The sequence below is a fragment of the Armigeres subalbatus genome, unplaced genomic scaffold (assembly GCF_024139115.2).
Source record: "Armigeres subalbatus isolate Guangzhou_Male unplaced genomic scaffold, GZ_Asu_2 Contig1074, whole genome shotgun sequence".
Taxonomy (NCBI): Eukaryota; Metazoa; Arthropoda; class Insecta; order Diptera; family Culicidae; genus Armigeres; species Armigeres subalbatus.
The window spans coordinates 135,896-162,605 of record NW_026941818.1 but is presented as its reverse complement, the minus strand read 5'-3'; the positions used below and the strand labels follow the sequence as shown (position 1 = coordinate 162,605).

General features: G+C 42.2%; 1 protein-coding gene across 1 annotated transcript in view; it reads left to right on the top strand.

The window, feature by feature from the left end:
- Window positions 1-25,053, top strand: part of LOC134202181 (zwei Ig domain protein zig-8-like) — a 64,921-nt gene extending 39,868 nt beyond the window's left edge. Inside the window, exons 4-7 of the mRNA XM_062677230.1 lie at window positions 14,305-14,457; window positions 24,375-24,520; window positions 24,597-24,756; window positions 24,814-25,053. Coding sequence (XP_062533214.1) covers window positions 14,305-14,457; window positions 24,375-24,520; window positions 24,597-24,756; window positions 24,814-24,956 — 602 coding nt within the window. The 3' untranslated portion in view covers window positions 24,957-25,053. The remainder of the gene's footprint in view (window positions 1-14,304; window positions 14,458-24,374; window positions 24,521-24,596; window positions 24,757-24,813) is intronic.
- Window positions 25,054-26,710: the final 1,657 nt, after the last annotated feature.

The following is a 26,710-nucleotide window of genomic DNA, read 5'->3' as shown; positions in this document are numbered from 1 at the left end:
CATGTGTCCAATCTCCAAAGGTATTGTCGGCGTAGCACCAACTTAGAATTCGGAAGTCCGGACTTCCAAACCGAACTTTCTTCCGAAGTTTTATCTGTCAAACTAATTGATGCGTTGTTTAGCGCATCTTTAGGGGAATCCAGTTCACTACTTCCGAAGTTGGGAAAGTTGCCTGTATCTGGAGAAAAATCCAACTTCGGTATAAAAAGCGTTATAAATTTGTTCCGGATAGACAATACGAAAAGACAGAATCACCGTCTTCGACCAAAGTTCGTAGAGACTGAACAACACTTAAGGTGGTTATACAACAAAGCCACAAATCGACCATCACCTCGAAACTGATTGTATAATCAGCTTAACACGTAGGATGAGCCAATGAACAAGGGGAAGGGTCATTTGGCCGAGAGCCATTTGGCCGAATGCCACTAGGCCGAACAGTCCATTAGGTCGAAACCCATCTGGCCGAAGGTCATTTGGCCAAAGGGTCGTTTGGCCGAAAGGGTCTTTTGGCCGAATGGGTCATTTGGGCGAAAGGGTCATTTGGCCGAAAATGTCGTTTGGCCGAAAGCGTCGTTTGGACGAAAGGGTCGTTTGGTCAAAACCCGGGCAGATAACAGAAATAGGTATGAGCTAGCCTTGCACAAGAGGTAAAATACCAAAAACTTATATGCAGAATACTTGAGGCATAACATGCTTAGGTATTTTAATACCTAACGAATAATAATTTGTTATGCATTTGGTATTGAAATTCAATTCAATAACAGAGTATGTTATGGCTCAAGTATTGTCCATATTAATTTTTGGTATTATTCCTTTGGTATTTTACCTCTTATGCAGGGCTAGTTCATAACATATTATGGTATCATTAACAGAATTAGGTATTATTGAGCTTTCTTCTGCTCGGGAAGGGTAATTTGACCGATCAGGTCATTTACCCGAATAGTTCATTTGAAAAGTGAGAAATTAGGAATGAGAAGAGAGACGTCTCACTTCTCACTCTTTATTTTTCTCTTCTCACTGTAATAGTGAGAAGCGCGAAATGAGTAGTGAGACGTCTCACTACCCGCTTCGCACTACTCACTTTTCACAGTGAGAAGTGAGAAATAGAGAGTGAGAAGTGAGGCGTCTCTCTTCTCACTCCTCATTTCACGCTTCTCACTTTTTACAGTGAGACGAGAAAAATAGAGAATGAGAACTGAGGCGTCTCTCTTCTCATTCCTAATTTCTCACTTTCCAATTGAACTATTCGGCCTAATGTCCTATTTGGCCAAATGACCCTTTCGGCCAAATGACCCTCCTGGCTAAATGACACTTTCGGCCAAAAAACCCTGTCGGCCAAACGACCCTTTCGTCCAAACGACCATTTCGGCCTAATGACCCTTTCGGCCAAAAACACTGACAATTATCGGCCCGTATCGACTCTCTCAGTTTTCACTAAAATTTTAGAAAAGTTATTGATCACTCGTATCGTAAGCTTTCTAGAACGTTATAACATACTTTACAGTAGGCAATACGGGTTTCGCAACGGGAGCAGTACAACTATAGCTATAACGGAACGTGTTGATAAAGTTCTGGAAGAGACGGATTCTAGGAAATATGTAGGAGCATTATTCTCAGACTTAGAAAAAGGCCTTCGATATCTTGAACCATAACATATTATTGCGTAAGCTAGAATGTTATGGAATTAGGGGTGTTGCGAATAATATAATCCGGAGTTATCTCGAAAACAGAACTCAATTCGTGTCATATGAAGGTCAGACAAGTGCTCTTAAACAAATAACTACTGGTGTTCCCCAAGGAAGCAATATTGGACCCTTACTTTTTATCGTATATATTAATGATATAATGAAAATTGGACTTCTAGGTACTCCCAGGCTCTTTGCAGGCGACACCGCTTTATTCTATTCGAATGTTGATCCAAATGCTGGGGCACGGCAAATGCTGGGTAAAGCGTACCATTGGTACTTCGCGTACCTGAAGGAATAAAATAGACCCCATCTCGCGGTCCTTAGCCTCTTACCCAGCAACTCCTATCCCTACCTCCCCGCGGTGCTGGCCGGGATACGAGCAACCTTAGGGAAGATCGGGTAACCAACCCCAGTGGGAACTATGGTCGTATGCTGACAGGGAAGGGGGTTTGCTCCTCCGGAGGTGCAAATCTTATTGAGCGTCTGTTCTCCATGTCAGGATCGGCTCACAACAGCGTCTGTTCTCCATGTTAGGGGCGGCTGATCATCGTCCAAGTGCCAGCGAGGGACTCTAAGTGAAACTGTGCACCATGGTCCACCGGGAATAAGGTGGAATGGTCCTCCGGAAATTTAGGGGCTTTGGTCGCACGCCCTGCAAGCCAGCCTTTTAAAAAAGTTAATCAACGAATATTCAACAAGACAGTAAGGACCGGAACCATCGGCGAAGACCACTGTGACGGAAAGGGACTTGCGATTGGAAACGCGGTTCGTGGATATCTCTTAACTTCATCGGGACCAAAGGCATATTCGCCGATGTGTTCAAGGACCGTGGATTCGGCATCGTAGCGCTGCAGAAGGTTTGTTGGAAGGGATCAATGGTGCGAACGTTTAGAGATAATCATACAATCTACCAGAGCTGCGGCAACACACGAGCTGGGGACAGCTTTCATAGTGATGGGCGATATGCAAAGGCGCGTGATCGGGTGGTGGCCGATCAATGAAAGAATGTGCAAGTTGAGGATCAAAGGCCGGTTCTTCAACTTCAGCATAATCAACGTCCATAGCCCACACTCCGGAAACACTGATGATGATAAGGACGCATTTTTACCCGCAGCTGGAACGTGAGTACGACAGCTGCCCAAGCCACGACGTCAAAATCATGATAGGAGATTTGAACGCCCAGGTTGACCAAGGCAAGGAGTTTAGACCGGCTATTGGGAAGTTCAGCGCCCACTGGCTGACGAACGAAAACGGCCTACGACTAATTGATTTCGCCGCCTCCAAGAATATGGCCATTCGCAGCACCTACTTCCAACACAGCCTCCCGTATCGGTACACCTGGAGATCACCACTGCAGACAGAATCACAAATCGACCACGTTCTGATTGATGGACGGCACTTCTCCGACAGTATCGACGTCAGGACATATCGTGGCGCTAACATCGACTCTGACCACTATCTGGTGATGGTTAAACTGCGTCCAAAACTATCCGTCATCAACAATGTTCGGTACCGACGACCGCCGCGGTACGACCTAGAGCGACTGAAGCAACCTGATGTCGCCACTGCATACGCGCAGCATCTCGAGGCAGCGTTGCCGGAAGAGGGTGAGCTCGATGGGGCCCCTCTTGAGGACTGCTGGAATACAGTCAAAGCAGCCATTAACGACGCAGCGGAGAACAACGTCGGGTATATGGGTCGAAGTCGACGGAACGATTGGTTCTGACGAAGAGTGCAGACAGATTCTGGAGGAGAAGGACGCAGCGCGGGCGGTCGCGCTGCAGCAAGGTACCCGGCAGAACGTGGAACGTTATAGACGGAAGCGGAGACAGCAGACCCGCCTTTTTCAGGAGAAGAAACGCCGCCTGGAAGAAGCGGAGTGCGAGGAGATGGAACAGCTGTGCCGTTCTCAAGATACACGCAAGTTCTATCAGAAGCTCAACGCATCCCGCAAAGGCTTCGTGCCGCGAGCCGAAATGTGCCGGATAAGGATGGGAGCATCTTGACGGACGAACGTGTGGTGATCGAAAGGTGGAAGCAGCACTACGAGGAACATCTGAATGGCGCTGAGAGTACAGGCAGTGAAAGTCAAGACAGCGGAGGAGATGACAACGTCAGTTCAGCGGACGATGGAAGCCAACAAGCCCCCACCTTGAGGGAAGAAAAGGATGCCATTCAACAGCTAAAGACCAATAAAGCAGCTGGTAAGGATGGTATCGGAGCTGAGCTCATCAAGATGGGCCCGGAAAAGCTGGCCACTTGCCTGCACAAACTGATAGTCAGAATCTGGGAAACCGAACAGCTACCGGAGGAGTGGAAGGAAGGGGTTATATGCCCCATCTACAAGAAAGGCGACAAACTAGAGTGTGAGAACTTTCGAGCGATCACCATCCTTAATGCCGCCTACAAAGTGATATCCCAGATCATCTTCCGTCGTCTGTCACCATTAGTGAACGAGTTCGTGGGAAGTTATCAAGCCGGCTTCGTTGACGGACGCTCGACAACGGACCAGATCTTTACTGTACGGCAAATCCTTCAAAAATGCCGTGAATACCAGGTCCCAACGCACCATCTGTTCGTTGATTTCAAGGCGGCATACGACAGTATAGACCGCGTAGAGCTATGGAAAATTATGGACGAGAACACCTTCCTGCGAAACTTACCAGACTGATCAAAGCAACGATGGATGGTGTGCAAAACTGTGTGAAGATTTCGGGCGAACACTCCAGTTCGTTCGAATCGCGCCGGGGACTAAGACAAGGTGATGGACTTTCGTGCCTGTTGTTCAACATTGCGCTAGAAGGTGTCATGCGGAGAGCCGGGTGTAACAGCCGGGGTACGATTTTCAACAGATCCAGTCAATTTATTTGCTTCGCGGATGACATGGACATTGTCGGCCGAACATTTGCAAAGGTGGCAGAACTGTACACCCGCCTGAAACGTGAAGCAACAAAAGTTGGACTGGTGGTGAATGCGTCAAAGACAAAGTACATGCTTGTGGGCGGAACCGAGCGCGACAGGGCCCGCCTGGGAAGCAGTGTTACGATAGACGGGGATACCTTCGAGGTGGTCGAGGAATTCGTCTACCTCGGATCCTTGCTAACGGCTGACAACAACGTTAGTCGTGAAATACGAAGGCGCATCATCAGTGGAAGTCGGGCCTACTACGGGCTCCAGAAGAAACTGCGGTCAACAATGATTCACCATCGCCCCAAATGCGTCATGTAGAAGACGCTGATAAGACTGGTAGTCTTCCACGGACATGAAACATGGACAATGCTCGGGGAGGACTTGCAAGCACTCGGAGTATTCGAGAGACGGGTGCTTAGGACCATCTTTGGCGGTGTGCAAGAAGACGGTGTGTGGCGGCGAAGAATGAACCATGAGCTCGCCCAACTCTACGGCGAACCCAGTATCCAGAAGGTAGCTAAAGCCGGAAGGGTACGATGGGCAGGACATGTTGCAAGAATGCCGGACAGCAACCCTGCAAAGATGGTGTTCGCTTCCGATCCGGCAGGTACGAGACGGCGTGGAGCGCAGCGAGTGAGATGGGCAGACCAGGTGCAGAACGACTTGGCGAGCGTGGGGCGTATCCGAGGATGGAGAGATGCGGCCTCGAACCGTGTATTGTGGCGTCAAATTGTTGATTCAGTGTTATCTGTTTAGATGTTAACTAAATAAATGAAATGAATGTTGATCCAAGATCAATTATTTCAAGTATGAGTGAAGACCCGCAACCGCAAACCCTTCAGAACTACTTTTCCAACAACATGCTTTCAATGAACTTGCAGAAAACCAAATACATGATTTTTTGTTCACCTAGATAATCACTTCCAATTCTACCTGAATTAATGATGGGGGATGTTATAATTGAAAATGTAGATATATTTAAATACCTTGAGATCCTCCTTGATAGTACCTTATCATGGGATCATCATATCAAAAAAGTAGCTGGAAAAGTTTCGACCATGTGTGGAGTTCTAAAACGTATTAGCAGTTTCGTCCCGCGAAAAGTTTTGCTTATGCTCTATTTTGCTCACATTCATTCTCATTTGAATTATTTGATAATAGTTTGGGGAAGAGCCAGTAAATCTAAACTAAAAAACCCAGATTAATCCACCTAGCGGTGATGATGCCTTTCTCGTGTGGTAAAACAAATTATTTTGGGCGTTACTTCTGAGACCATCGTCCGATCGGGCCAATTTTCAATAGGAAATAATGAGACAAGATTCTGCGTCGAATGCAACTTGTTGTGAGGAAATCGGCTGAGGGTTAGTGCATTAAAAGTGAGCTAGACTTTTTAGGCGATTTTTAAGTGAGAAAAATATTTTGGCCATAACAAACAAAACCCATTGTCCGATCCGTCCAATTTTCAATAGGAAACAATGGGGCAGGATACTGCGTCGAATGCAGTCTGTTGTGAGGGAATGCGTTTAGGTAAGTGCATTAAACATGAGCCAGACTTTTACTGCCGATATAAGGTATGTGCGAGGAGCAAACATGGTTCATAACATACTACATAACCCAACTAGTATCCATAATATAACTTAAGATGTGGTATCTGAACATCGTATTACAAGACAGAATAGTCATTTACTTATGCCTCGTGCATATTCAAGCTTTGGTCAGAAACGGTTTACTTTTATAGATACTGCAAAGGAAAACAACTTACCCAGAGATTGACGATTGATTAACAATCGTTTAACCTTCAAATCCAACATAAAATGTCTAATAAAGTAATTTACACCAACTCATAATATAAGTACTATTAAACCTTTTAATAGTCTTTTTGTATCCGTCACCAACATTAAACGTTAAAGATTAAATATTTATAGTTCCTAATTTAAGTTAATAATTTGTTTATTTGCTTTCAATCTGTGCTTCTTTAAAAGGATGCTTAATCCACTAGAAGCACTTGTTTTGATTTGCTGGGCACGGCAAATGCTGGGTAAAGCGTACCATTGGTACTTCGCGTACCTGAAGGAATAAAATAGACCCCATTTCGCGGTCCTTAGCCTCTTACCCAGCAACTCCTATCCCTACCTCCCCGCGGTGCTGGCCGGGATACGAGCAACCTTAGGGAAGATCGGGTAACCAACCCCGGTGGGAACTATGGTCGTATGCTGACAGGGAAGGGGGGAGTTTGCTCCTCTCCGGAGGTGCAAATCTTATTGAGCGTCTGTTCTCCATGTCAGGATCGGCTCACAACAGCGTCTGTTCTCCATGTTAGGGGCGGCTGATCATCGTCCGAGTGCCAGCGAGGGACTCTAAGTGAAACTGTGCACCATGGTCCACCGGAAATAAGGAGGAATGGTCCTCCGGAAATTTAGGGGTTTGGTGTCAGGCCCTGCAAGCCAGCCTTTAAAAATCATAAGCAACGAACAATCAACAAGAGAGTACGGACCGGAACCATCGGCGAAGACCACTGCAACGAAAAGGGACTAGCGATTGGAAACTCGGTTCGTGGAACTGCAAATCTCAACTTCATCGGGAGCACACGCATACTCGCCGATGTGCTCAAGCGACCGTGGATTCGGCATCGTAGCGCTACAGGAGGTTTGTTGGAAGGGATCAATGGTGCGAACGTTTAGAGGTAATCATACCATCTACCAGAGCTGCGGCAACACACACGAGCTGGGAACAGCTTTCATAGTGATGGGCGATATGCAAAGGCGCGTGATCGGGTGGTGGCCGATCAATGAAAGAATGTGCAGGTTGAGGATCAAAGGCCGGTTCTTCAACTTCAGCATAATCAACGTCCATAGCCCACACTCCGGAAGCACTGATGATGATAAGGACGCATTCTACGCGCAGCTGGAACGTGAGTACGATAGCTGCCCAAGACACGACGTCAAAATCATCATAGGAGATTTGAACGCTCAGGTTGGCCAAGAGGAGGAGTTTAGACCGACTATTGGAAAGTTCAGCGCTCACCGGCTGACGAACGAAAACGGCCTACGACTAATTGATTTCGCCGCCTCCAAGAATATATGGCCATTCGTAGCACCTACTTCCAACACAGCCTCCCGTATCGGTACACCTGGAGATCACCACTGCAGACAGAATCACAAATCGACCACGTTCTGATTGATGGACGGCACTTCTCCGACATTATCGACGTCAGGACATATCGTGGCGCTAACATCGACTCTGACCACTATCTGGTGATGGTTAAACTGCGCCCAAAACTATCCGTCATCAACAATGTTCGGTACCGACGACCGCCGCGGTACGACCTAGAGCGACTGAAGCAACCTGATGTCGCCACTGCATACGCGCAGCATCTCGAGGCAGCGTTGCCGGAAGAGGGTGAGCTCGATGGGGCCCTTCTTGAGGACTGCTGGAGTACAGTTAAAGCAGCCATTAACGACGCAGCGGAGAACAACGTCGGGTATACGGGTCGAAGTCGACGGAACGATTGGTTCGACGAAGAGTGCAGACAGATTCTGGAGGAGAAGGACGCAGCGCGGGCGGTCGCGCTGCAGCAAGGTACCCGGCAGAACGTGGAACGTTATAGACGGAAGCGGAGACAGCAGACCCGCCTTTTTCAGGAGAAGAAACGCCGCCTGGAAGAAGCGGAGTGCGAGGAGATGGAACAGCTGTGCTGTTCTCAAGATACACGCAAGTTCTATCAGAAGCTCAACGCATCCCGCAAAGGCTTCGTGCCGCGAGCCGAAATGTGCCGGGATAAGGATGGGAGCATCTTGACGGACGAACGTGTGGTGATCGAAAGGTGGAAGCAGCACTACGAGGAACATCTGAATGGCGCTGAGAGCACAGGCAGTGAAAGTCAAGACAGCGAAGGAGATGACTACGTCAGTTCAGCGGACGATGGAAGCCAACTAGCCCCACCTTGAGGGAAGTTAAGGATGCCATTCAACAGCTAAAGACCAATAAAGCAGCTGGTAAGGATGGTATCGGAGCTGAGCTCATCAAGATGGGCCCGGAAAAGCTGGCCACTTGCCTGCACAAACTGATAGTCAGAATCTGGGAAACCGAACAGCTACCGGAGGAGTGGAAGGAAGGGGTTATATGCCCCATCTACAAGAAAGGCGACAAACTGGAGTGTGAGAACTTTCGAGCGATCACCATCCTTAATGCCGCCTACAAAGTGATTTCCCAGATCATCTTCCGTCGTCTGTCACCATTAGTGAACGAGTTCGTGGGAAGTTATCAAGCCGGCTTCGTTGACGGCCGCTCGACAACGGACCAGATCTTTACTGTACGGCAAATCCTTCAAAAATGCCGTGAATACCAGGTCCCAACGCACCATCTGTTCGTTGATTTCAAGGCGGCATACGACAGTATAGACCGCGTAGAGCTATGGAAAATTATGGACGAGAACAGCTTCTTGGGAAGCTTACCAGACTGATCAAAGCAACGGTGGATGGTGTGCAAAACTGTGTGAAGATTTCGGGCGAACACTCCAGTTCGTTCGAATCGCGCCGGGGACTAAGACAAGGTGATGGACTTTCGTGCCTGTTGTTCAACATTGCGCTAGAAGGTGTCATGCGGAGAGCCGGGTGTAACAGCCGGGGTACGATTTTCAACAGATCCAGTCAATTTATTTGCTTCGCGGATGACATGGACATTGTCGGCCGAACATTTGCAAAGGTGGCAGAACTGTACACCCGCCTGAAACGTGAAGCAACAAAAGTTGGACTGGTGGTGAATGCGTCAAAGACAAAGTACATGCTTGTGGGTGGAACCGAGCGCGACAGGGCCCGCCTGGAAGCAGTGTTACGATAGACGGGGATACCTTCGAGGTGGTCGAGGAATTCGTCTACCTCGGATCCTTGCTAACGGCTGACAACAACGTTAGTCGTGAAATACGAAGGCGCATCATCTGTGGAAGTCGGGCCTACTACGGGCTCCAGAAGAAACTGCGGTCGAAAAAGATTCGCCACCGCACCAAATGTATCATGTACAAGACGTTAATAAGACCGGTAGTCCTCTACGGACATGAAACATGGACAATGCTCGAGGAGGACTTGCAAGCACTCGGAGTATTCGAGAGACGGGTGCTTAGGACCATCTTTGGCGGTGTGCAAGAAGACGGTGTGTGGCGGCGAAGAATGAACCATGAGCTCGCCCAACTCTACGGCGAACCCAGTATCCAGAAGGTAGCTAAAGCCGGACGGGTACGATGGGCAGGACATGTTGCAAGAATGCCGGACAGCAACCCTGCAAAGATGGTGTTCGCTTCCGATCCGGCAGGTACGAGACGGCGTGGAGCGCAGCGAGCGAGATGGGCAGACCAGGTGCAGAACGACTTGGCGAGCGTGGGGCGTATGCGAGAATGGAGATACGCGTCCTCGAACCGTGCATTGTGGCGTCAAATTGTTGATTCAGTGTTATCTGTTTAGATGTTAACTAAATAAATGAAATGAACCTGTTTTGATTTATGTACATAGCCATTGTTCTCTCTTTCTTGCATTAATTTTTAATTAAATTGTTCTCAGTCAATATTTAATTAATTTAGTTTTAACTTTTTTGTTTGATCGCTTTTTTTATGGCTGAGAACTGAGTGTCCACTACCAGGGGGCTCATTGCACTAACATCTATCTATTAATTTCGCCATGGATTTAATTTGCTTTCTTATTATTATTATTATTATTATTATAGAGTTTTGGCACTTCCTCAGCAAGCGTGCTGGGAATTTTCACCTACCCCGGGCAATCTGAATGCCAACGGGGATTAGACTCTGTGGATCTCATTCGCCGGTTGACTTAAAACCCTATAATAAACGTTTGCACCGGATGTATTAGTTATGGTGGTTCAGGAATCTTCTTACGATGCTGCAAGTCCCAAGAACCACTGTCTTTGGATGCTATGGAGGTTATGAGATAGTTCCAGCTCTCCTAAGGATCTCAGAAGAGATTTTCAGGACGATTCCGGTTGCTGAGATAACAACTGGAATTATACGCACGTCCTCCAGGTGCCACATCTGCTTCAACTCCTCCGCCAAGTCGTGGTACTTCGTTATCTTGTTGGAGAATGTTGTTTGGACATTATGGTCTAGCGGTACAGCAATGTCGATGAGGGTTACCTGCTTCATCCTTTTGTCGTAGACCACAATATCGGGCCGATTGGCACGAATGAGGACATCCGTTATGATCTCGCGTTCCCAATACAGCTTCACAAAAACTATTTTCCAGAACCGGACAGGCACATATTTGTAGTAGGCGACAAACTGGTTAACCAAGTTGTGCTTTAAAGCAAGCTGTTGGTGCACAATCTTGGCTACTTCGTTATGACGACCGAGATAGGCTGAATCAGCTAAGGCTGAACACCCGGACACGATATGTTCGATCGTCTCTCCTACTGAATTGCACTTCCTGCAGCGGTCCTCCACGTTTTCGTGCAATATATAGTGCCGATAGTTCTTCGTCGCAATTACCCGGTCCTGAATGGCTACCATGAATCCTTCTGTTTCCGAGAAGAGTTCACCCCGCACCAGCCACGTATTCGACGCCGCTTTGTCGATATATTCCAGCTCCAGTTGATGGGGGTGCGTCCCATGTAACTCCTTCTGCTTCCACGATGCGATCATCTCGTCGACAGATTTGATGTCGCAATTCAGCTGATAGTCCTCCTGCGCCAGATGCAGGGCACTGAATCCGTGGTCAGCTTCATACACAGCGCGATAGATTTCATGGCGGTTCTGGCTTTCCTCGAAGTGTCTTCGCAACTACTGGATCTGGGAAACACATAGTGTCTGTATATCGGTGACGCCTCTTCCTCCTACTGTACGTGGCAGGGTGACTCTCTCAATGGACGATTTTGGATGGCGCATGCGATGCTTAGTGAACGCCACTCGTACTGCTCGTTCTAACGCCTCCAAGTCAGTCTTGGTCCACTTCACCACCCCGAAACTGTATGTCAACAAGGGCACAGAAAACGTGTTTATCGCCTTCACCTTGTTGCCGGCCGACAAGAGGCTCTTCAAAATACCGTTGACACGATGCAAGAACTTTTCCTGCAGCTCTTTCTTGAGGAACTTGTACGTTTCGCCTTCAACCATGTTTCGAATCTCCTCCTGTTCGTTGACGCGGAAACTGTCGGCATCCACCAGGTGACCCCGGTGTAGATGTATGGATCGACATTTATCGATACCAAACTCCATCCGGATGTCGTTGCTGAATACCGTTACAAGCCGCAGAAATTGGTGCAGCTTCTCCACAGATTCCGCAAACAGCTTCAAGTCGTCCATAAAGAAGGTGTGGGTAATGTTTGTACTCCTTTCCCCACTCTTCAAATGATAGCCATAGTTGTGTTGGTTGAGTGCTCTGCTAAGAGGGTTCATGGCAAGGCAAAACCATAGAGGACTAAAGGTATCGCCTTGGAATATGCCCCTCCTGATGCTGAGAGTCCTGGACCGTAACACCTTTTCTCCGTCGGTAATGTGTAGCGATGTGCTCCACATCCCCATAGCGTGCTGCATTAGCCTGATGACGTTATCATCTATCTTATACAACTGCAGTATCTTAAGAAGGTACGAGTGAGGTACTGAGTACTTTTTATAGTCGATATACGCCATGCTCAGGTTTTCTTTGCTTGTGGGTGACCTGCCCAACAACGACTGCATCAATGATGACCTGATCCTTGTAGCCTCGTGTGTAGCGTTTTTGTTCCTCGGTCATCAGGTTGTTGACGTCGCAATGGTTCTGCACCCTCCTCGCTATTACCGATGACAGCACTTTGTACAGACTCGAAAGGCACGTTATTGGTCTGTACTTGGCTGGGTTCAAAGTGTTCCGATCCTTCGGCAGAAGATAAGTGACACCCCTAGTGATGAATTCCGGTAGCTGCCCGGGGTTATCTAGTACCGTGTTGAAGCATTCCGCCATCCGCCCGTGGACCGTTGTGAGTTTTTTATACCAGAAATTATGCACAAAATCGGGTCCTGGTGCAGCCCAATTCCTGGTATACCGGGTAGCCTCACGTATGTCTTGGGCGGTCACGTTGATAGCGGTCATGTCTCCAATTCCACCACAATATCGCTCTTCTTCTGCCATCCACACCCCATCGCCATTGTGTATGACGGGGTTCTCCCATAGATTGGACCAAAACTGCGTGACTTCTCCAATCTCCGGAAGGCCCTCGCCAAAGTCGGCTTTGTCGTTTCGGATGTGGTTGTGGAACTCCCTTTCGTTGATGTTGAACATTCGATTTTGCACCTTTCTCTTCGAACATTCTCCATGACGTCGCAGTCGTTTAGCAAGAGCACTCAACCGCTGTACATGGGTGTCAAGGATCTCAGTTATGTTCGCCTCGGTGAGATCACGGAGTTCTGTTGGTTTCACAATTTCAGCAACATTCCGAACTAGCCTGGTTGATCGATTCCCCTGCTTGTACTGTGTTAATCGACCAACCTTTGACCGCAGTGTAGCTATGCGGGTCTCCAGACGTCGCATCCATTATTATTATTATTATTGGCATTATATCTCCTACTGGGACATTGCCGCCCCGCTGCTTAGTGTTCATTCAGCACTTCCACATTTATTGACTACGAGGTTTCTAACTAAGTTACTATTTTTGCATTCATATATCATGCGGCTGATACTTTGATACTTTGATACAATGATACTTTTATGCCCAGGGAAGTCGAGAGAATTTCCAAACCGAAAATTGCCTAGGTACCGGTCTAGGTAACTTGGATTAGAAACCTGGGAATCTAACCCAGCGACCCTCAGCATGGTCTTGCTTTAAGTCACACATCTTACCGCTAGGCTAAGGAGGGCCCCTTTGGCTTTCACTGTTCCAAAAAAAAATGACGGGAGTGGAGCAATCGGCTTTCGTGTTCATTCTTGGTCATTGCGTTCGAAAGTTATGAAGAGAATGATGAACCAACCCATAAAGATTCGTTTTTGGCTAAATGCGAGAAAGGCAGTGCCACTACTTGGTGGTTTATTTTGAGTTCTTTTTTCAGAACAGATTGAAGTAATTATAATGCAAACAGATTTTGAATTAAAATAAACTTTTCAAACCTGATATGAACATAACAACATAAGACGTGGAAAAAATCTTCTGGATGGTTGGCAGTACGTCATGTATTATTTCAGTTTAGACATTCTGGATCGACTCCAAACCACTTTGAGGAAGGCAACGAAAGAAAAGATAAATGTCACACATACCGGAGGCACTCAGCCGTATGCCCAACATATGCGGAGGCGTTATGTTTGCCCTCAAGTCGACGTTTATTTTGACACTCATAGCTTTATAAATACGGTAGTCGGAGTTATTAACTGGTTAATTTACATAACCGTTGACACCTTTGGTGGGTTTGCATCATCCTCCACTACAGATAGATGTCTTGATGTCATCGTTAATTCATAAACATGTTGAACGGTTCACTTTATATTTAGGAAACCCATTTGACTTCGAGTCGTTCCAATAATCGGCGCGTGAATTATTGCTTAGGAAATCAACCGACTAATAATTGGTGTGTAAACGATCTCTCCTCTTTGCCGTTCGGCCTTTAGTTTTTCATCCAATATTTTGATCGTCTCTAGGGCGGTATGGCGGAAGATTTGATTTATTGCCTCTGCCACATTAATGACTTGCCAAACGCGTAAACTGAACGGATGATTTTACTCTTCTCGATTATTTCCAGATGATTCCGATCTCGTACGAAGACAAGACGACATTCTGTACGACATACCAGTGCCGACCAGTCTACCGAGTCTATCAGAAGCGAAACGTAATAATTCCAGTGGCAATAGTTACAACAGCGGAGACATTTATAACCGGATGTATTCGGATAGAGGTAAGAGGAATATTTTTTTTAGAAATTTATCAGTTATTAATTTTAAACCTGTGATCTGGAAAAAATATAACCGCAAATGTTTCATTTTCCAATGTATTTGATCGTTAGTCGGTTTTGAATTATGGCACGTATGTCACAAATTTTAGGTCGTCAGTTACGCTTTTGATTAAAATCCCGAATATCCCGAGCAAAACTTGAGAGCAAAGTGATAACATGTCTTGATGTTGGGGATTCGCCGGTTATGATTACTTAATTTGATATTTTTTGGTCGTTTTAACGGTTAAACGTTTTATTGTATAGCAGAAAAATCTTTCTGTGACATCAAATCGAAAACTATTCCTGCTATCGATGAGAACTAATCGTAACCTATAATGTTGGTATTGGCTAATAAGTACTCAGTTTGATGTTAGATCATACAATTTAATCTATCGAAATATGTAATCAATCATGATGATTCATATTTGAAAACAAATTATGATTTCAATTTTATGTCAAAATCAAAATGTTTTCTATATCAGGGTGTCGACTCAAATTTGAAAATAAAATTCCCTGACTTTCCAGTCATTTCTCGAAAAATTCCAGGTATGATTTTTTTCAAATTCTTAAGCATATGAAAATCCCTGCATGTTTAAATCCTTGAAGGCCAAACGAGTTCCTGAGTTATTGGAAGCTTATTCACTTGTAGAAGCAGAACATTAAGGTTTTGTAATAAATGGTAGGTAATTCTGGTCGTTCACAAAGATTCTAGTAAATGCGCAGAGCTCCCGAAAGGCTATTATAATTCAGCATTACACACATCTCTCCAAAATTGGCTCCAAATAATGTTATAAACTTTCTGGTGCCCTCATCAACCTTCGGGAATTCTCACGGTTTCTTTAGAATCGCAATAGACCTCCACGGCTACTTTTTCAAATCGTTGAAGTTTTCACATTCTTTCTGGAAATTTATGTGAAATCTTGTACCTATCTTATCTTTTGACAAGACTTTGGAACTCTTTCCAAACAATCGTGGAAGCTTCTAGAAATCCTTTAAATTCCGTGAAAAAATGTTTACGGATTTGCGGGTATTATCAGGAACGCCAAAAAACCTTCTCTGAAGTATATTTACGGAATAAGAATGCTTATTAACTTTCTGTGGGGTGTATGGATTTCTGATAATCGTCACTTAAGCCTCAAACGCAATACAACGGAACGGCGACGGAAACGGCAAATTTGACAGAAAATATATGGGCTAACTGTCAAATTTTCCGTTTCCGTCGCCGTTCCGTTGTATTGCGTTTGGGGCTTTTACTGCTTGCAATATCACAGATATTCAAGAATTCAATTCCTACAATCTCACACAAATCTATTCAGCACTTACAATAAGTCCAGGAAAACATTATAATCACTGGGATACTTTAAATATATTGGTTTGAATTAGAGGCCTGAATAAGAGAAACGCGGATAGGTATGTGCCGCCAATCGAACCGTCAAAAAACAGCAGCCAATCGAGCAGGAGACCTGTCAAGCAGCCAAAATGTTGGCACAAATACTGAAAACGGCTAAATTTGATTTAATGCCGTTTTTAAATAAACAAATTTGAATGCATTTTACATTAGTTTACAATAATATATGCAAGTAATTTCTAGATTATGAAATTAAATTGCATTGTTTATTGTATTCTATTGTCATGTGATGTGGACACATTAAATAGCGGATTGTGAGATTTTATCTACATAAACCATTTCTCTCTTTTCATGTGTTGCTCTTTGATGAAGAATAGAGGCCTGAATAAGAGAAACGCGGATAGAAAATATGACTCTGCCAACACTGCATTCAATATTCTTCATCAAAGAACAACACGTGAAAAGGAAGAAATGGTTTATGTAGGTAAAATCTCACAATCCGTTATTTAATGTCTCCTCATCACATAACAATAGAATCCAATAAACAATGCAATTTAATTTCATAATATTTAAATAACTTGCATAAATTATTGTAAACTAATAAAAAATCCATTCAAATTTGTTTATTTAAAAACGGCATAAAATCAAATTTAGCCGTTTTCAGTATTTGAGCCAACATTTTGGCTGCTTGACAGGTCTCCTGCTCGATTGGCTGCTGTTTTTTGACGGTTCGATTGGCGGCACATACCTATCCGCGTTTCTCTTATTCAGGCCTCTAGTTTGAATATGCTCAGGTCCTTCTGAGAAGAAGTGACATAACTAGCCTCAAATGCTAGGGAGAGCTACATCTCGAGAGGAGCCAACCCATAGGGCTGAAAGTCTCGCTAATAAAGACAAAAAAAAAGCTACATCTATTCCTACATTATTTTATCGAGTTTTAGTTATTTGCCAAAACTTCCAAAGTGGATCAAACGTTTTGGATTAACAGCATTGTTTTTTTTACAGAAAGTTCAATTACTATCAACTCGATGTTAAACTTTTTCAACAACTGAAAAAATGTTTGAAGATTCCTTGGCATACTTTTTGTATAAATCCCCCCACAAATACATTCTAATTTGAGTAAACACCGTACAGTCTATTAAGTTTTTTGAAATTATTTTTTTTAAATAAAAACTACCGAACATTATTTATTTTTCAGGGAGAATTTTGAAGTAATTTGGAAAATTTTGAGAAAGAAATAATTATAATTATCTTCAGAAGATATTCCAAAGTACACAGGATTCTGTTTTTAAACGATTTTTTTCGCTGGTAATTTTGATCGTGCGACTACAATTTGCAACCAAAATCTTTGCAACATATTTAAAAAAATCTAAATAATTCAAAGAAAAATTACATGGTTATTGTCGTAGCCAAGCAAATCCGTCTTCCGATTTGCCTTTTACCAACGAAAACAAGTGCGGAACACCGAAGGATAATTGCATGTTCACGCCTCAAAAACATAACACTGAATGGTCGTTTATGTTCACCGATCGAATCATCTAGAATTCTGTCAGCCTACTGAGATTGAATTTCAAATTTCTTCTCATTAGCTTTAGTATGCTGGCATTTCAAATGCCAACTACGATTGACGATGTGAATTAATGTCTATTAATGTCATTTTGAAATATTTTAGTTTATTACATTATTTTTATCATGAAATAACAAATACGTTCCACTTTATCCATCAATGTAACCAACAAATGCAAATGCATTTTTCAGACTCACTTTATTCCCCACAATATTCACTGTCTCTACTCTTTCTTTTTTTTGTTAGGATTTTTTTTGGAGCTGTTAATACGAAAACATGAATTTAATTGAATTCTTTATTTCATACCGGCGCAGTTGTTTATATATCAATAACAGCTGTGAATTTATTATCTGTGGCTCTAAAGCATTGGCGCTGTCCTTAAACTGCTCAGATAATTCTGTTAAACTATTGATTTACTAAGCCATTAACTAAACCAATCTAACCCAAATCACATCCACCTTCTACACAAATCCAATCTAATCAAAATCCCATGCAAATACAATCAACATCCAATCCAAATCTAATCCGAATCCAATCCAAATCCAATCCAAATCCAATCCAAATTCAATCCAAATCCAATCCAAATCCAAATCCTATTCAAATCCAATCTAAATCCAATCCAAATCCAATCAAAATCCAATCCAAATCCAATCCAAATCAATCCAAACCAATCCAATCCAATCCAAACCAAACCAAACCAATCCAAATCCATATCTAATCCAAACCAATCCAAACCAATCCAGATCCAATCCAAACCAATCAAAATTCAATCCAAACCAATCCAAACCAATCCAAATCCAACCAATCCAATCCAATCCAAATCCAAACCAATCCAAATCCATATCTAATCCAAACCAATCCAATCCAATCCAATCCAATCCAGATCCAATCCAAACCAATCCAAACCAATCCAACCAATCCAAACCAATCCAAACCAATCCAATCCAATCCAAACCAACCAAACCAATCCAAACCATATCTAATCCAACCAATCCAACCAATCCAAACCAATCCAAATCCAATCCAAACCAATCCAAATACAATCTAGATCCAATCCAACCAATGAAATCCAAACCAATTCAAATCAATCCAATCCAAATCCAATCCAATCCAAATCCAATCCAAATCCAATCCAAATCCAATTCAAATCCAATCCAAATCCATTCCAAATCCAATCCAAATCCAATCCAAATCCAATCCAAATCCAATCCAAATCCAATCCAAATCCAATCCAAATCCAATCCAAATCCAATCCAAATCCAATCCAAATCCAATCTAAATCCAATCCAAATCCAATCCAAATCCATTCCAAATCCAATCCAAATCAAATCCAATCCAAATCAAATCTATATCCAATCCAAATCCGATGTAATTTTTTTATGACTTTTCTTAATTTTTTTTGCCATGTTATTTTCTCGCGTTCTCTCTCTCTTTCTATATGCCCTTAGCATATCATGGCTTATCTTTTTTTTACCGTTCTCTTTTCCAACTTAGGCTTACCATTATTTTTTTGCCTTTTATATAGCATGGCTTACCATTATTTTTTGCCATTTTTTCAAACTGAGGCTTACCACTATTTTTTGCCATATCTCGTTTAGGGTTTACCTTGTTTTTTACCCTTCACCAATCATAGCTTATCATTTCTTTTGCCATATTTTTCACGTCGGAGGCTTACCATATTTTTTTGCCTCATTCAGCTTTTCTTTTACTGCTGACGTTCCTTACCTTGTAGGGAGCAACGACTACGTCATTGTCGTAGCCAACCAAACCCGCCTCCCGATTTGCCTTTTACCCATTGGCGTAACTACAGGGGGGCTAGGGGGGCTATAGCCCCACCTAGGATCCAAATAGCCCCCCCCCCCCCCTTAGAATGTTTGCTACTTTGCATAAGTATTGTACATATCTAGCTGTCTGAGCGTAACTATCTGTTGAATCTATTTATCAGGGGTTTTGAATTTCGAATAATTCAGGGCCACTTTGCGATTTGCAAATTCACGTCCAAACAATATTTTTTTGTGAAAACCACAGGGTTTGAATCCAAAGGAGAATATCAAAATCTTTTACTTATCATGTCCCTCTTGATAGGTAGCATATCGTGAGAGACGTTTTTCGGAATCTGTTACGATAATGAACTGATTCGGGGGCTATACCTCATGATAAATACCAAAATACCACAAATACCAATCAAAATTATTTTAACATATGTTATTATGTTTTAAATTTCTTCAACAAAATTTGCTAGAAATTTGATGCAGGATATTGTTAAGATATCTAAATTTATATAAAAAATGACACTACTTTAAACCAAAAAAAAATTAAATTATGTTACAGTTTTGTCACAAAGATTAAAAATTTATAACAGAATCAGATACATAATATATTGTTTACTGTGTAGTTAAAAAAATGAAGTTTCTCAGCAAATGAGCAATATTTTAAAATTTTCAAGTTTTCTTGAAGTTTTGAGGAAAACAATTATGATCTCACGCTTTGTAAAATAGACCTATAAGGCTGCAGGATAAAAAATGTGATACAACGTTTCATATGCATGTATCAAATTCAGGCATTTTCGATTTGCCTGGTAAAGTGTTTAGGGATTTCGTAATGCTGCTATTTCTTGAAAATTTTCAATTTTCAGTAAACAAGCTAGGTTTATTTATTTTAAGAGAGGTAATTGAAATGTAAGTGAGAAAGAACTCATTTTGCTTTTCTAAGGCTCCTATGATTTTCTCACGACATTTCTATTTTTTTTATAGGCTGAGTGTCGTGGTCCGTGGACCATAATTTATAATGTTCAAGTCGTCAATGGATGTGTTATATGTTAAGTCCTCCTGACGGAATCCAAGTTTAAAGTGCTCGCGTTAGGGGCACACCACTCGGTACGGAAGCAACGCACAACTGTCATTTTTATTATTTCACGCATGCTGCGACGCAGCAAAGCTAAATCAACAAAATGACAGTTGTGCGCCGCCTCTGAATCGAGTGGTGTGCCTCGAAAACGCGAGCCTTTTAAACTTGGATTCCGTCAGGAGTGACCTTAATAGGTCCATGTTTGTTTGGTCGGGCAACTTACGAACAATATATATTATTTGTTTTGAGCATTGAGCGAAAACGATAACTTGATTGTTTTGAGTGGAAAAGTAGAAAAATTTAAAAAAAATTAGCCCTCCCTAGAATTTTCCATTAGTTACGCCAATGCTTTTACCAACGAAAACAAGTGCGGAACACCGAAGGATAATTCGCATATTCACGCCTCAAAACATAACACTGAATGATCGTTATTTTCACCGATCGAATCATCTAGAATTCCTGTCAGCCTACTGAGATTGAATTTCAAATTTCTTCTCATTAGCTTCTTAGTATGCTGGCATTTCAAATGCCAACTACGATTGACGATGTGAATTAATGTCTATTAATGTCATTTTGAAATATTTTAGTTTATTACATTATTTTTATCATGAAATAACAAATACGTTCCACTTTATCCATCAATGTAACCAACAAATGCAAATGCATTTTCAGACTCACTTTATTCCCCACAGTTATTATTATGCGTTAAACATTTAGGATGAATTAAAAAATGGGAAAATGTTAATCGAACAGAAACCAGTGTATCTCACTGCAGTAATTTGTGAACAAAATTCTCAAACATCAACCAGAATATTTCCTGATAAAATGGTTTTGTAAACATCAATAGTAACGTTTAGTGATGAACTTATTTTATACACACAAAATCACTCTAATAAATCTACAAAAAATCAAAGCAGCGAATGTGATACTGAAACATTGCCGGTTTTTAATAATTGTGAGAATCGGAAATGAGCTGGAAAGGAACCACCTATCCAGATGCAACGCGTCTTACCTGTCCGCTGGTTTGCTGTCGAATATGACAGACTGACTTGCTACCTGGACGAGCCTGCTACGATCGCACTCGAGGTGAGTGCCGAACACGCTGTAGTGAGTAGCAAACATTAAGCAAATTGTACACAAGAATGTAAGAGCTCTTTCACACCCACACAATAATGTTTTTGGTCTATAGATAAACACACCCATCTGTTAACATGACTACAATTTCGCTTTAGAGGAAATATGCAAATAGTCGCAGTTTGTTCAAGTTCACAACAAATATCTCACGGTTGCAAATATAATTGAACATAGCATTGTCTTTGTCTTCTGTAGATAATACAAACATTGTTGAAAAGTTTTGAAGAATTATTTTGAAACCTGATTGATGTGTATTTCTTGATTCTGTCAATTTATATCAAATTACTTTAAATTTTCTAGGAGAGCGTCTATGATTGTGGAGTATGGAGTAACGTTTTACCACTGACAAACAGACATAACACATTGAACATTGACTCATCAAATTCATCGTCGTACACACACTAACGACATCTGTTGTTTTCACTAAGTTGGGCAAACCACGAATCAGATGGCGGTAGTGGGAAAACTCGAGCAAATCGGATGCGCGTGCCACGAGTGATCGATTGGTCTAATCATTAATTGACCAATCGATCACTCGTGGCACGCGCATCCGATTTGCTCGAGTTTTCCCACTACCGCCATCTGATTCGTGATTTTTTCAAATTGACCAGTAAATCAGTGAACGATGAGAATTTCATAAGTGTTATGTCTGTTTGTCTGTGGTTTTACCATCACCACCTACTTACATGCGGTAGACCATATTATGCTTTTATCCACTATCATTCTCTCAACATGCTCAATAATTTGACCACCTAAGTGCCAATGTCTTTATAAGCCTATCATCAAATGGAAGTTCATGAAATGGTTTTTAAACATTATCTACAGAATCTTGTTTGTGGCACTTTCAATCGTAGTATTCGACGTTTTCTTGAAATAAGCCTTAAAATATCAAGTTTTTGGTTGTAGGTTGAAATTTTTTGATGATTGTTTGTTGAACGGTTCTGAACTATGGCCCATTTAGGCATTTCGATTCAGTTTCGATTGCTTCCACTAGATAATTTTCATACATTTAGGCGATCATTTTACATCAAAAGATAATGGGATATTATTGGTTTTTCATTGGAGTCGATTACTTGCAATATAGTCAGCAATTTAAATTAATTGTGATATATCGTATTTCCTACAATCACATCAACATAATTACATTACGACTAGCTCTCTCGGTTGATGATTAAATATTTGACCGAATTTTTAGTACTTCTTTTGTTTGATGGGAACATGACTTGCACGCCACTAATGAAGAAACTGCAAAAAATTTAAAAATTACTCTGACACAAAAACACTAAAACTGAATATGTTGTTTTTTCTTTATTCATGTGATTTTTTAAATTTAAATGATAAACTATAAGGGGAGACGTTTCATAAAAGCTATTTGGATCAGACCTGAACAGTGACCATTTGAGCAACCTCTGTTATTGATCTAAAATAGATTAATAGAGGCAAATTAGATTACCATGAGGAACATGGAATATGCCCGAAGTAGACTTTTAGTCTAGAGACTGCCAACGGGTCACACGAAAAAATAAAATATGCTTCACAGCTTGATTTTTTTTTAAATCAATATGAATTTTTATTATTACAGTTTTGTGATTTTTTCCCTGACCTCAATCAAAATTCCCTGACTTTCCCTGACATTCCAGGTCCAAATTGAAATTCCCTGACTTTCCAGGTTTTTCCAGGTAGTCGACACCCTGTATATGCACTCATTATGTTTTCAAATTTTGCTCGTGATGACTCATACTTCGAACACTCTCGTTTATAAGGCTATTTCATTTCAACTTAATTCGCGTTTTTTTTTCGTATATCATTGATAGATTTGATTTTGGGCGCTTATACGCCTGTTTAGATTACTAACTTCATTACGTGATACATGATATTAAATAAACATAAGACGGGAGAACTTTGACCAATCTCGTAACCTTAAGATACTAAACGCATGTGTTTGGAATATGCGTTATGTTCCCGGGGAATCTCACGTCCAAAATTATTCTATTCGTATAATTCACGATTTATCCGATCTGCCCATATACAATAGAAAACTCACTTTTTAGATAAGGGACAGTCAATTATATATGAGTTAGGGAGCGTCAATTTATTACGTAGCGCTTAGAGGAGAAAGGGAATATAGCTAAAGTGTTACAATCCATACACGATTTTAAGAGCTCTTTCACACCCACACAATAATGTTTTTGGTCTATAGCAGAGTCTATATATAGAGTTGCGCAAAGAGGATCTGCTTACACTGATGCTGAATGATGCTCATGTTATTATGATGGCAACTTGCATTTTTGTTCAACCCTCCAAGTGACTTCATGGGAGTGTTCACTTCTAAGGCTTTCAAATTCGAAAATCAGGCTTCCTACAGAGGGCGAAGAAGTTAGTTTCTTGTTGCTACTTTATTAGGGGGTATATTGAAGTGTTTTACGCTGCTTCTAAAACAAACCTAATATATTTTACTTCTTGTGTTTTAATTTGCCATAATAATCATTAGGCGATAACAATACTTCCGCCTTACCAACTAGCATTTGTTTACTTTGCTCGATAGGTAGACGGTTTGACAGTTCAATAGGTAGATTTGGCTTCACTCTTTGCGCAACTCTATATAATTGACTCTGGTCTATAGATAAACACACCCATCTGTTAACATGACTACAATTTCGCTTTAGAGGAAATATGTAAATAGTCGCAGTTTGTTCAAGTTCACAACAAATATCTCACGGTTGCAAATATAATTGAACGTAGCATTGTCTTTGTCTTCTGTAGATAATACAAACATTGTTGAAAAGTTTTGAAGAATTATTTTGAAACCGTCTGATTGATGTGTCACATAGGGGCTGAGGGGTATAGAAATGGTATGAAATTATTGTGCTACGTAATTAATAGATAAATTCCTGTAATTTGTTTGTTTCATTAACTCAAGATCATTTAGTGATTTTATTAACTCGTGATGAGTATACTAATTCTTATTATTATTATCTATTTTAGATTACTTATATTTAACAGCAACTACGCAAATCGTGGAAGGAACTATGATATATGCATACAAAGGTGAAAATCTTAACCTAACGTGCATCATAAATCACAACTACGATCGTCGGCCGAATCATGTTATATGGTATCACCAGAATGATGTAACGAAACCAACTAAAAATCTTAAAATATATGTAATTCAAAACTCAAATTTGGGAAAAAAAAACTTCTTTTCAGATCGTTTCCTACGACTCGTTGCGCAAGAGGGATAAAACGCATTTGAACAGTATCACATCCTACCACGTGATACGAAACGTCGACTTTGACGACTCTGGCAATTACACGTGCGCTCCGGAATTATATGGCGCTGCCAGTACCATCGTTCAAATTTTGGACGGTAAGTTGCTCAAATCCATCCTAAATTAGTTGGCTAATGAACTCTCTTACTTGACAGATGACGAAGCACGAGGTGTGATAGCCGGAAATCTAGCCGGGGCTGGAAATGGATATCTTTCGAGAGTAACACCACTGGTGGCTATACTAGCCAGCATGCTGAGTTTATGCATATTTTATTGTCACCCTGACAAAGCGCGATAATGGCTGTATACTTCGATATCAAGATTGTAAATAATTTAACACCTTAGGTTATTTAAAATTCTAATCTTGCTACTTGTATTATTAGAATTTGGAAGAATGCAATGATGCCCATGTATAGTAAAGTAACCAAAATAGTTGACCCCCTAGTAGGAGAATTTTGAACTTGCTGCCATAAGTCGAAGAAATTTCCAATATTTTAAATTCCCATAGCTTAAATAAAGAAATCTACCCGGCACGATTTATGCATAAAACACTGAAATACACAACTTTTTTTTGTTAAAGTCAACATTTGAAGGTTAAACAACAGAAATTAAAAAAATCCTCTTTTTGCCTTTCTCGTACAACAAAGCTGTACCGAAAGGCTATCATTTCACTCCAAGAATGAAATTTGTATAGAAGGCCCGGAGACCCATAGTGTTGTATACCAATCGACTCAGCTCAACGAACTGAGCACATGTCTGTCTGTCCGTAGGTATGTATGTGTGTGTGTATTTTTTTCATAGCAATGGAGGGGGAATCTGCTCAACAGACATCCTGGGTCGGACGTCCAGGAAGTGCGGGGTTAGGGACCACCTCCAAAAGCAAACAAGGAGGCAGGACTACATCCCCGACCCGCTAAACCGATTCCATTGCCGCCAAGCCCATCGTCCCTTCGGTACAACCAGAAAGTAATGCTTCGAAGGGGGGCCAGTGCACAACGCACCCTCGAAGTTAGCTGCGTGTCCTTGCAGCATCGAACATCATGACTCGCTTTTTTAGAAGAACACCATGGTATCGTTCCAGCGCATTGCCGGCTTTCCAGGTGGCCTTACCAGGTATCAAGGTGGTGGTATCAAGAATGATGATGCCACGTGCACCCCAAATTGACTTCTCTACGATAGCCAACACACAGAGGGACTTGCCGACGCGGTGCCTACGCCTGCCCCAGCCTTGACGAGCACCCCTTTCCGTCCTCGGGCTCGGAATCCCCCCGGTGGACCGACGCCGCGAAAACGATGATACCATGTTGTTCTTCGCGCGGCCACTTGTTCGATAAAAGGATCGAGTTCGACCACAAGGCACCGATATGACCCATGAAGCCGACTCCGAACCCTTGGACCACCTCTTATTTGCTTCTGAACTAGCCATTCCTCGAGTCCATGCGCCACCTTCTGTATGTAGCTACGAGACGATTTGGACGATAGCCGATAAAACGGCGTTCCAGCCAACTTCATATTTACACATCCTCCGGACTAGGTTGTCCTGGGTAGTGTCCAGACCACATGTGGCAAGCATGTGGTCACGCATTGTGCGAAAACATGGGCACACGAACAACACGTGTTCCGCTGTTTCCTCTAAATCTGCGCACACCGGACACTCGGGCGAGACCGAGGGAAATCAATAATCCCACCCTATTGCTCTTTTTACGCATTTGTCTATTGACATTTTTTCCTAAAACTAGTTTTCCTTAGCCTTCTAATGATCAAAACCGGCCTTAGGCAGGGTACTTCGACTATTGTTTGTTCAATTATTCAGTATTGGAAAAGTTTTTGATATTAGCCAATAATAAAATCCTTAATGCATAAAAAAATGAGGAATTTTAAAATTTTATTTAAATTTACTTTTAGACATGCTTATTTATCACCAGACTAAGGCCGGAGTGGCCTGTGCTGCACATAAAAGTCTTCTCCATTCAGCTCGGTCCATGCACGTAGCCAACCACGCAGTCTGCGGAGGGTCCGCAAATCGTCCTCCACTTCATCGATCCACCTTGC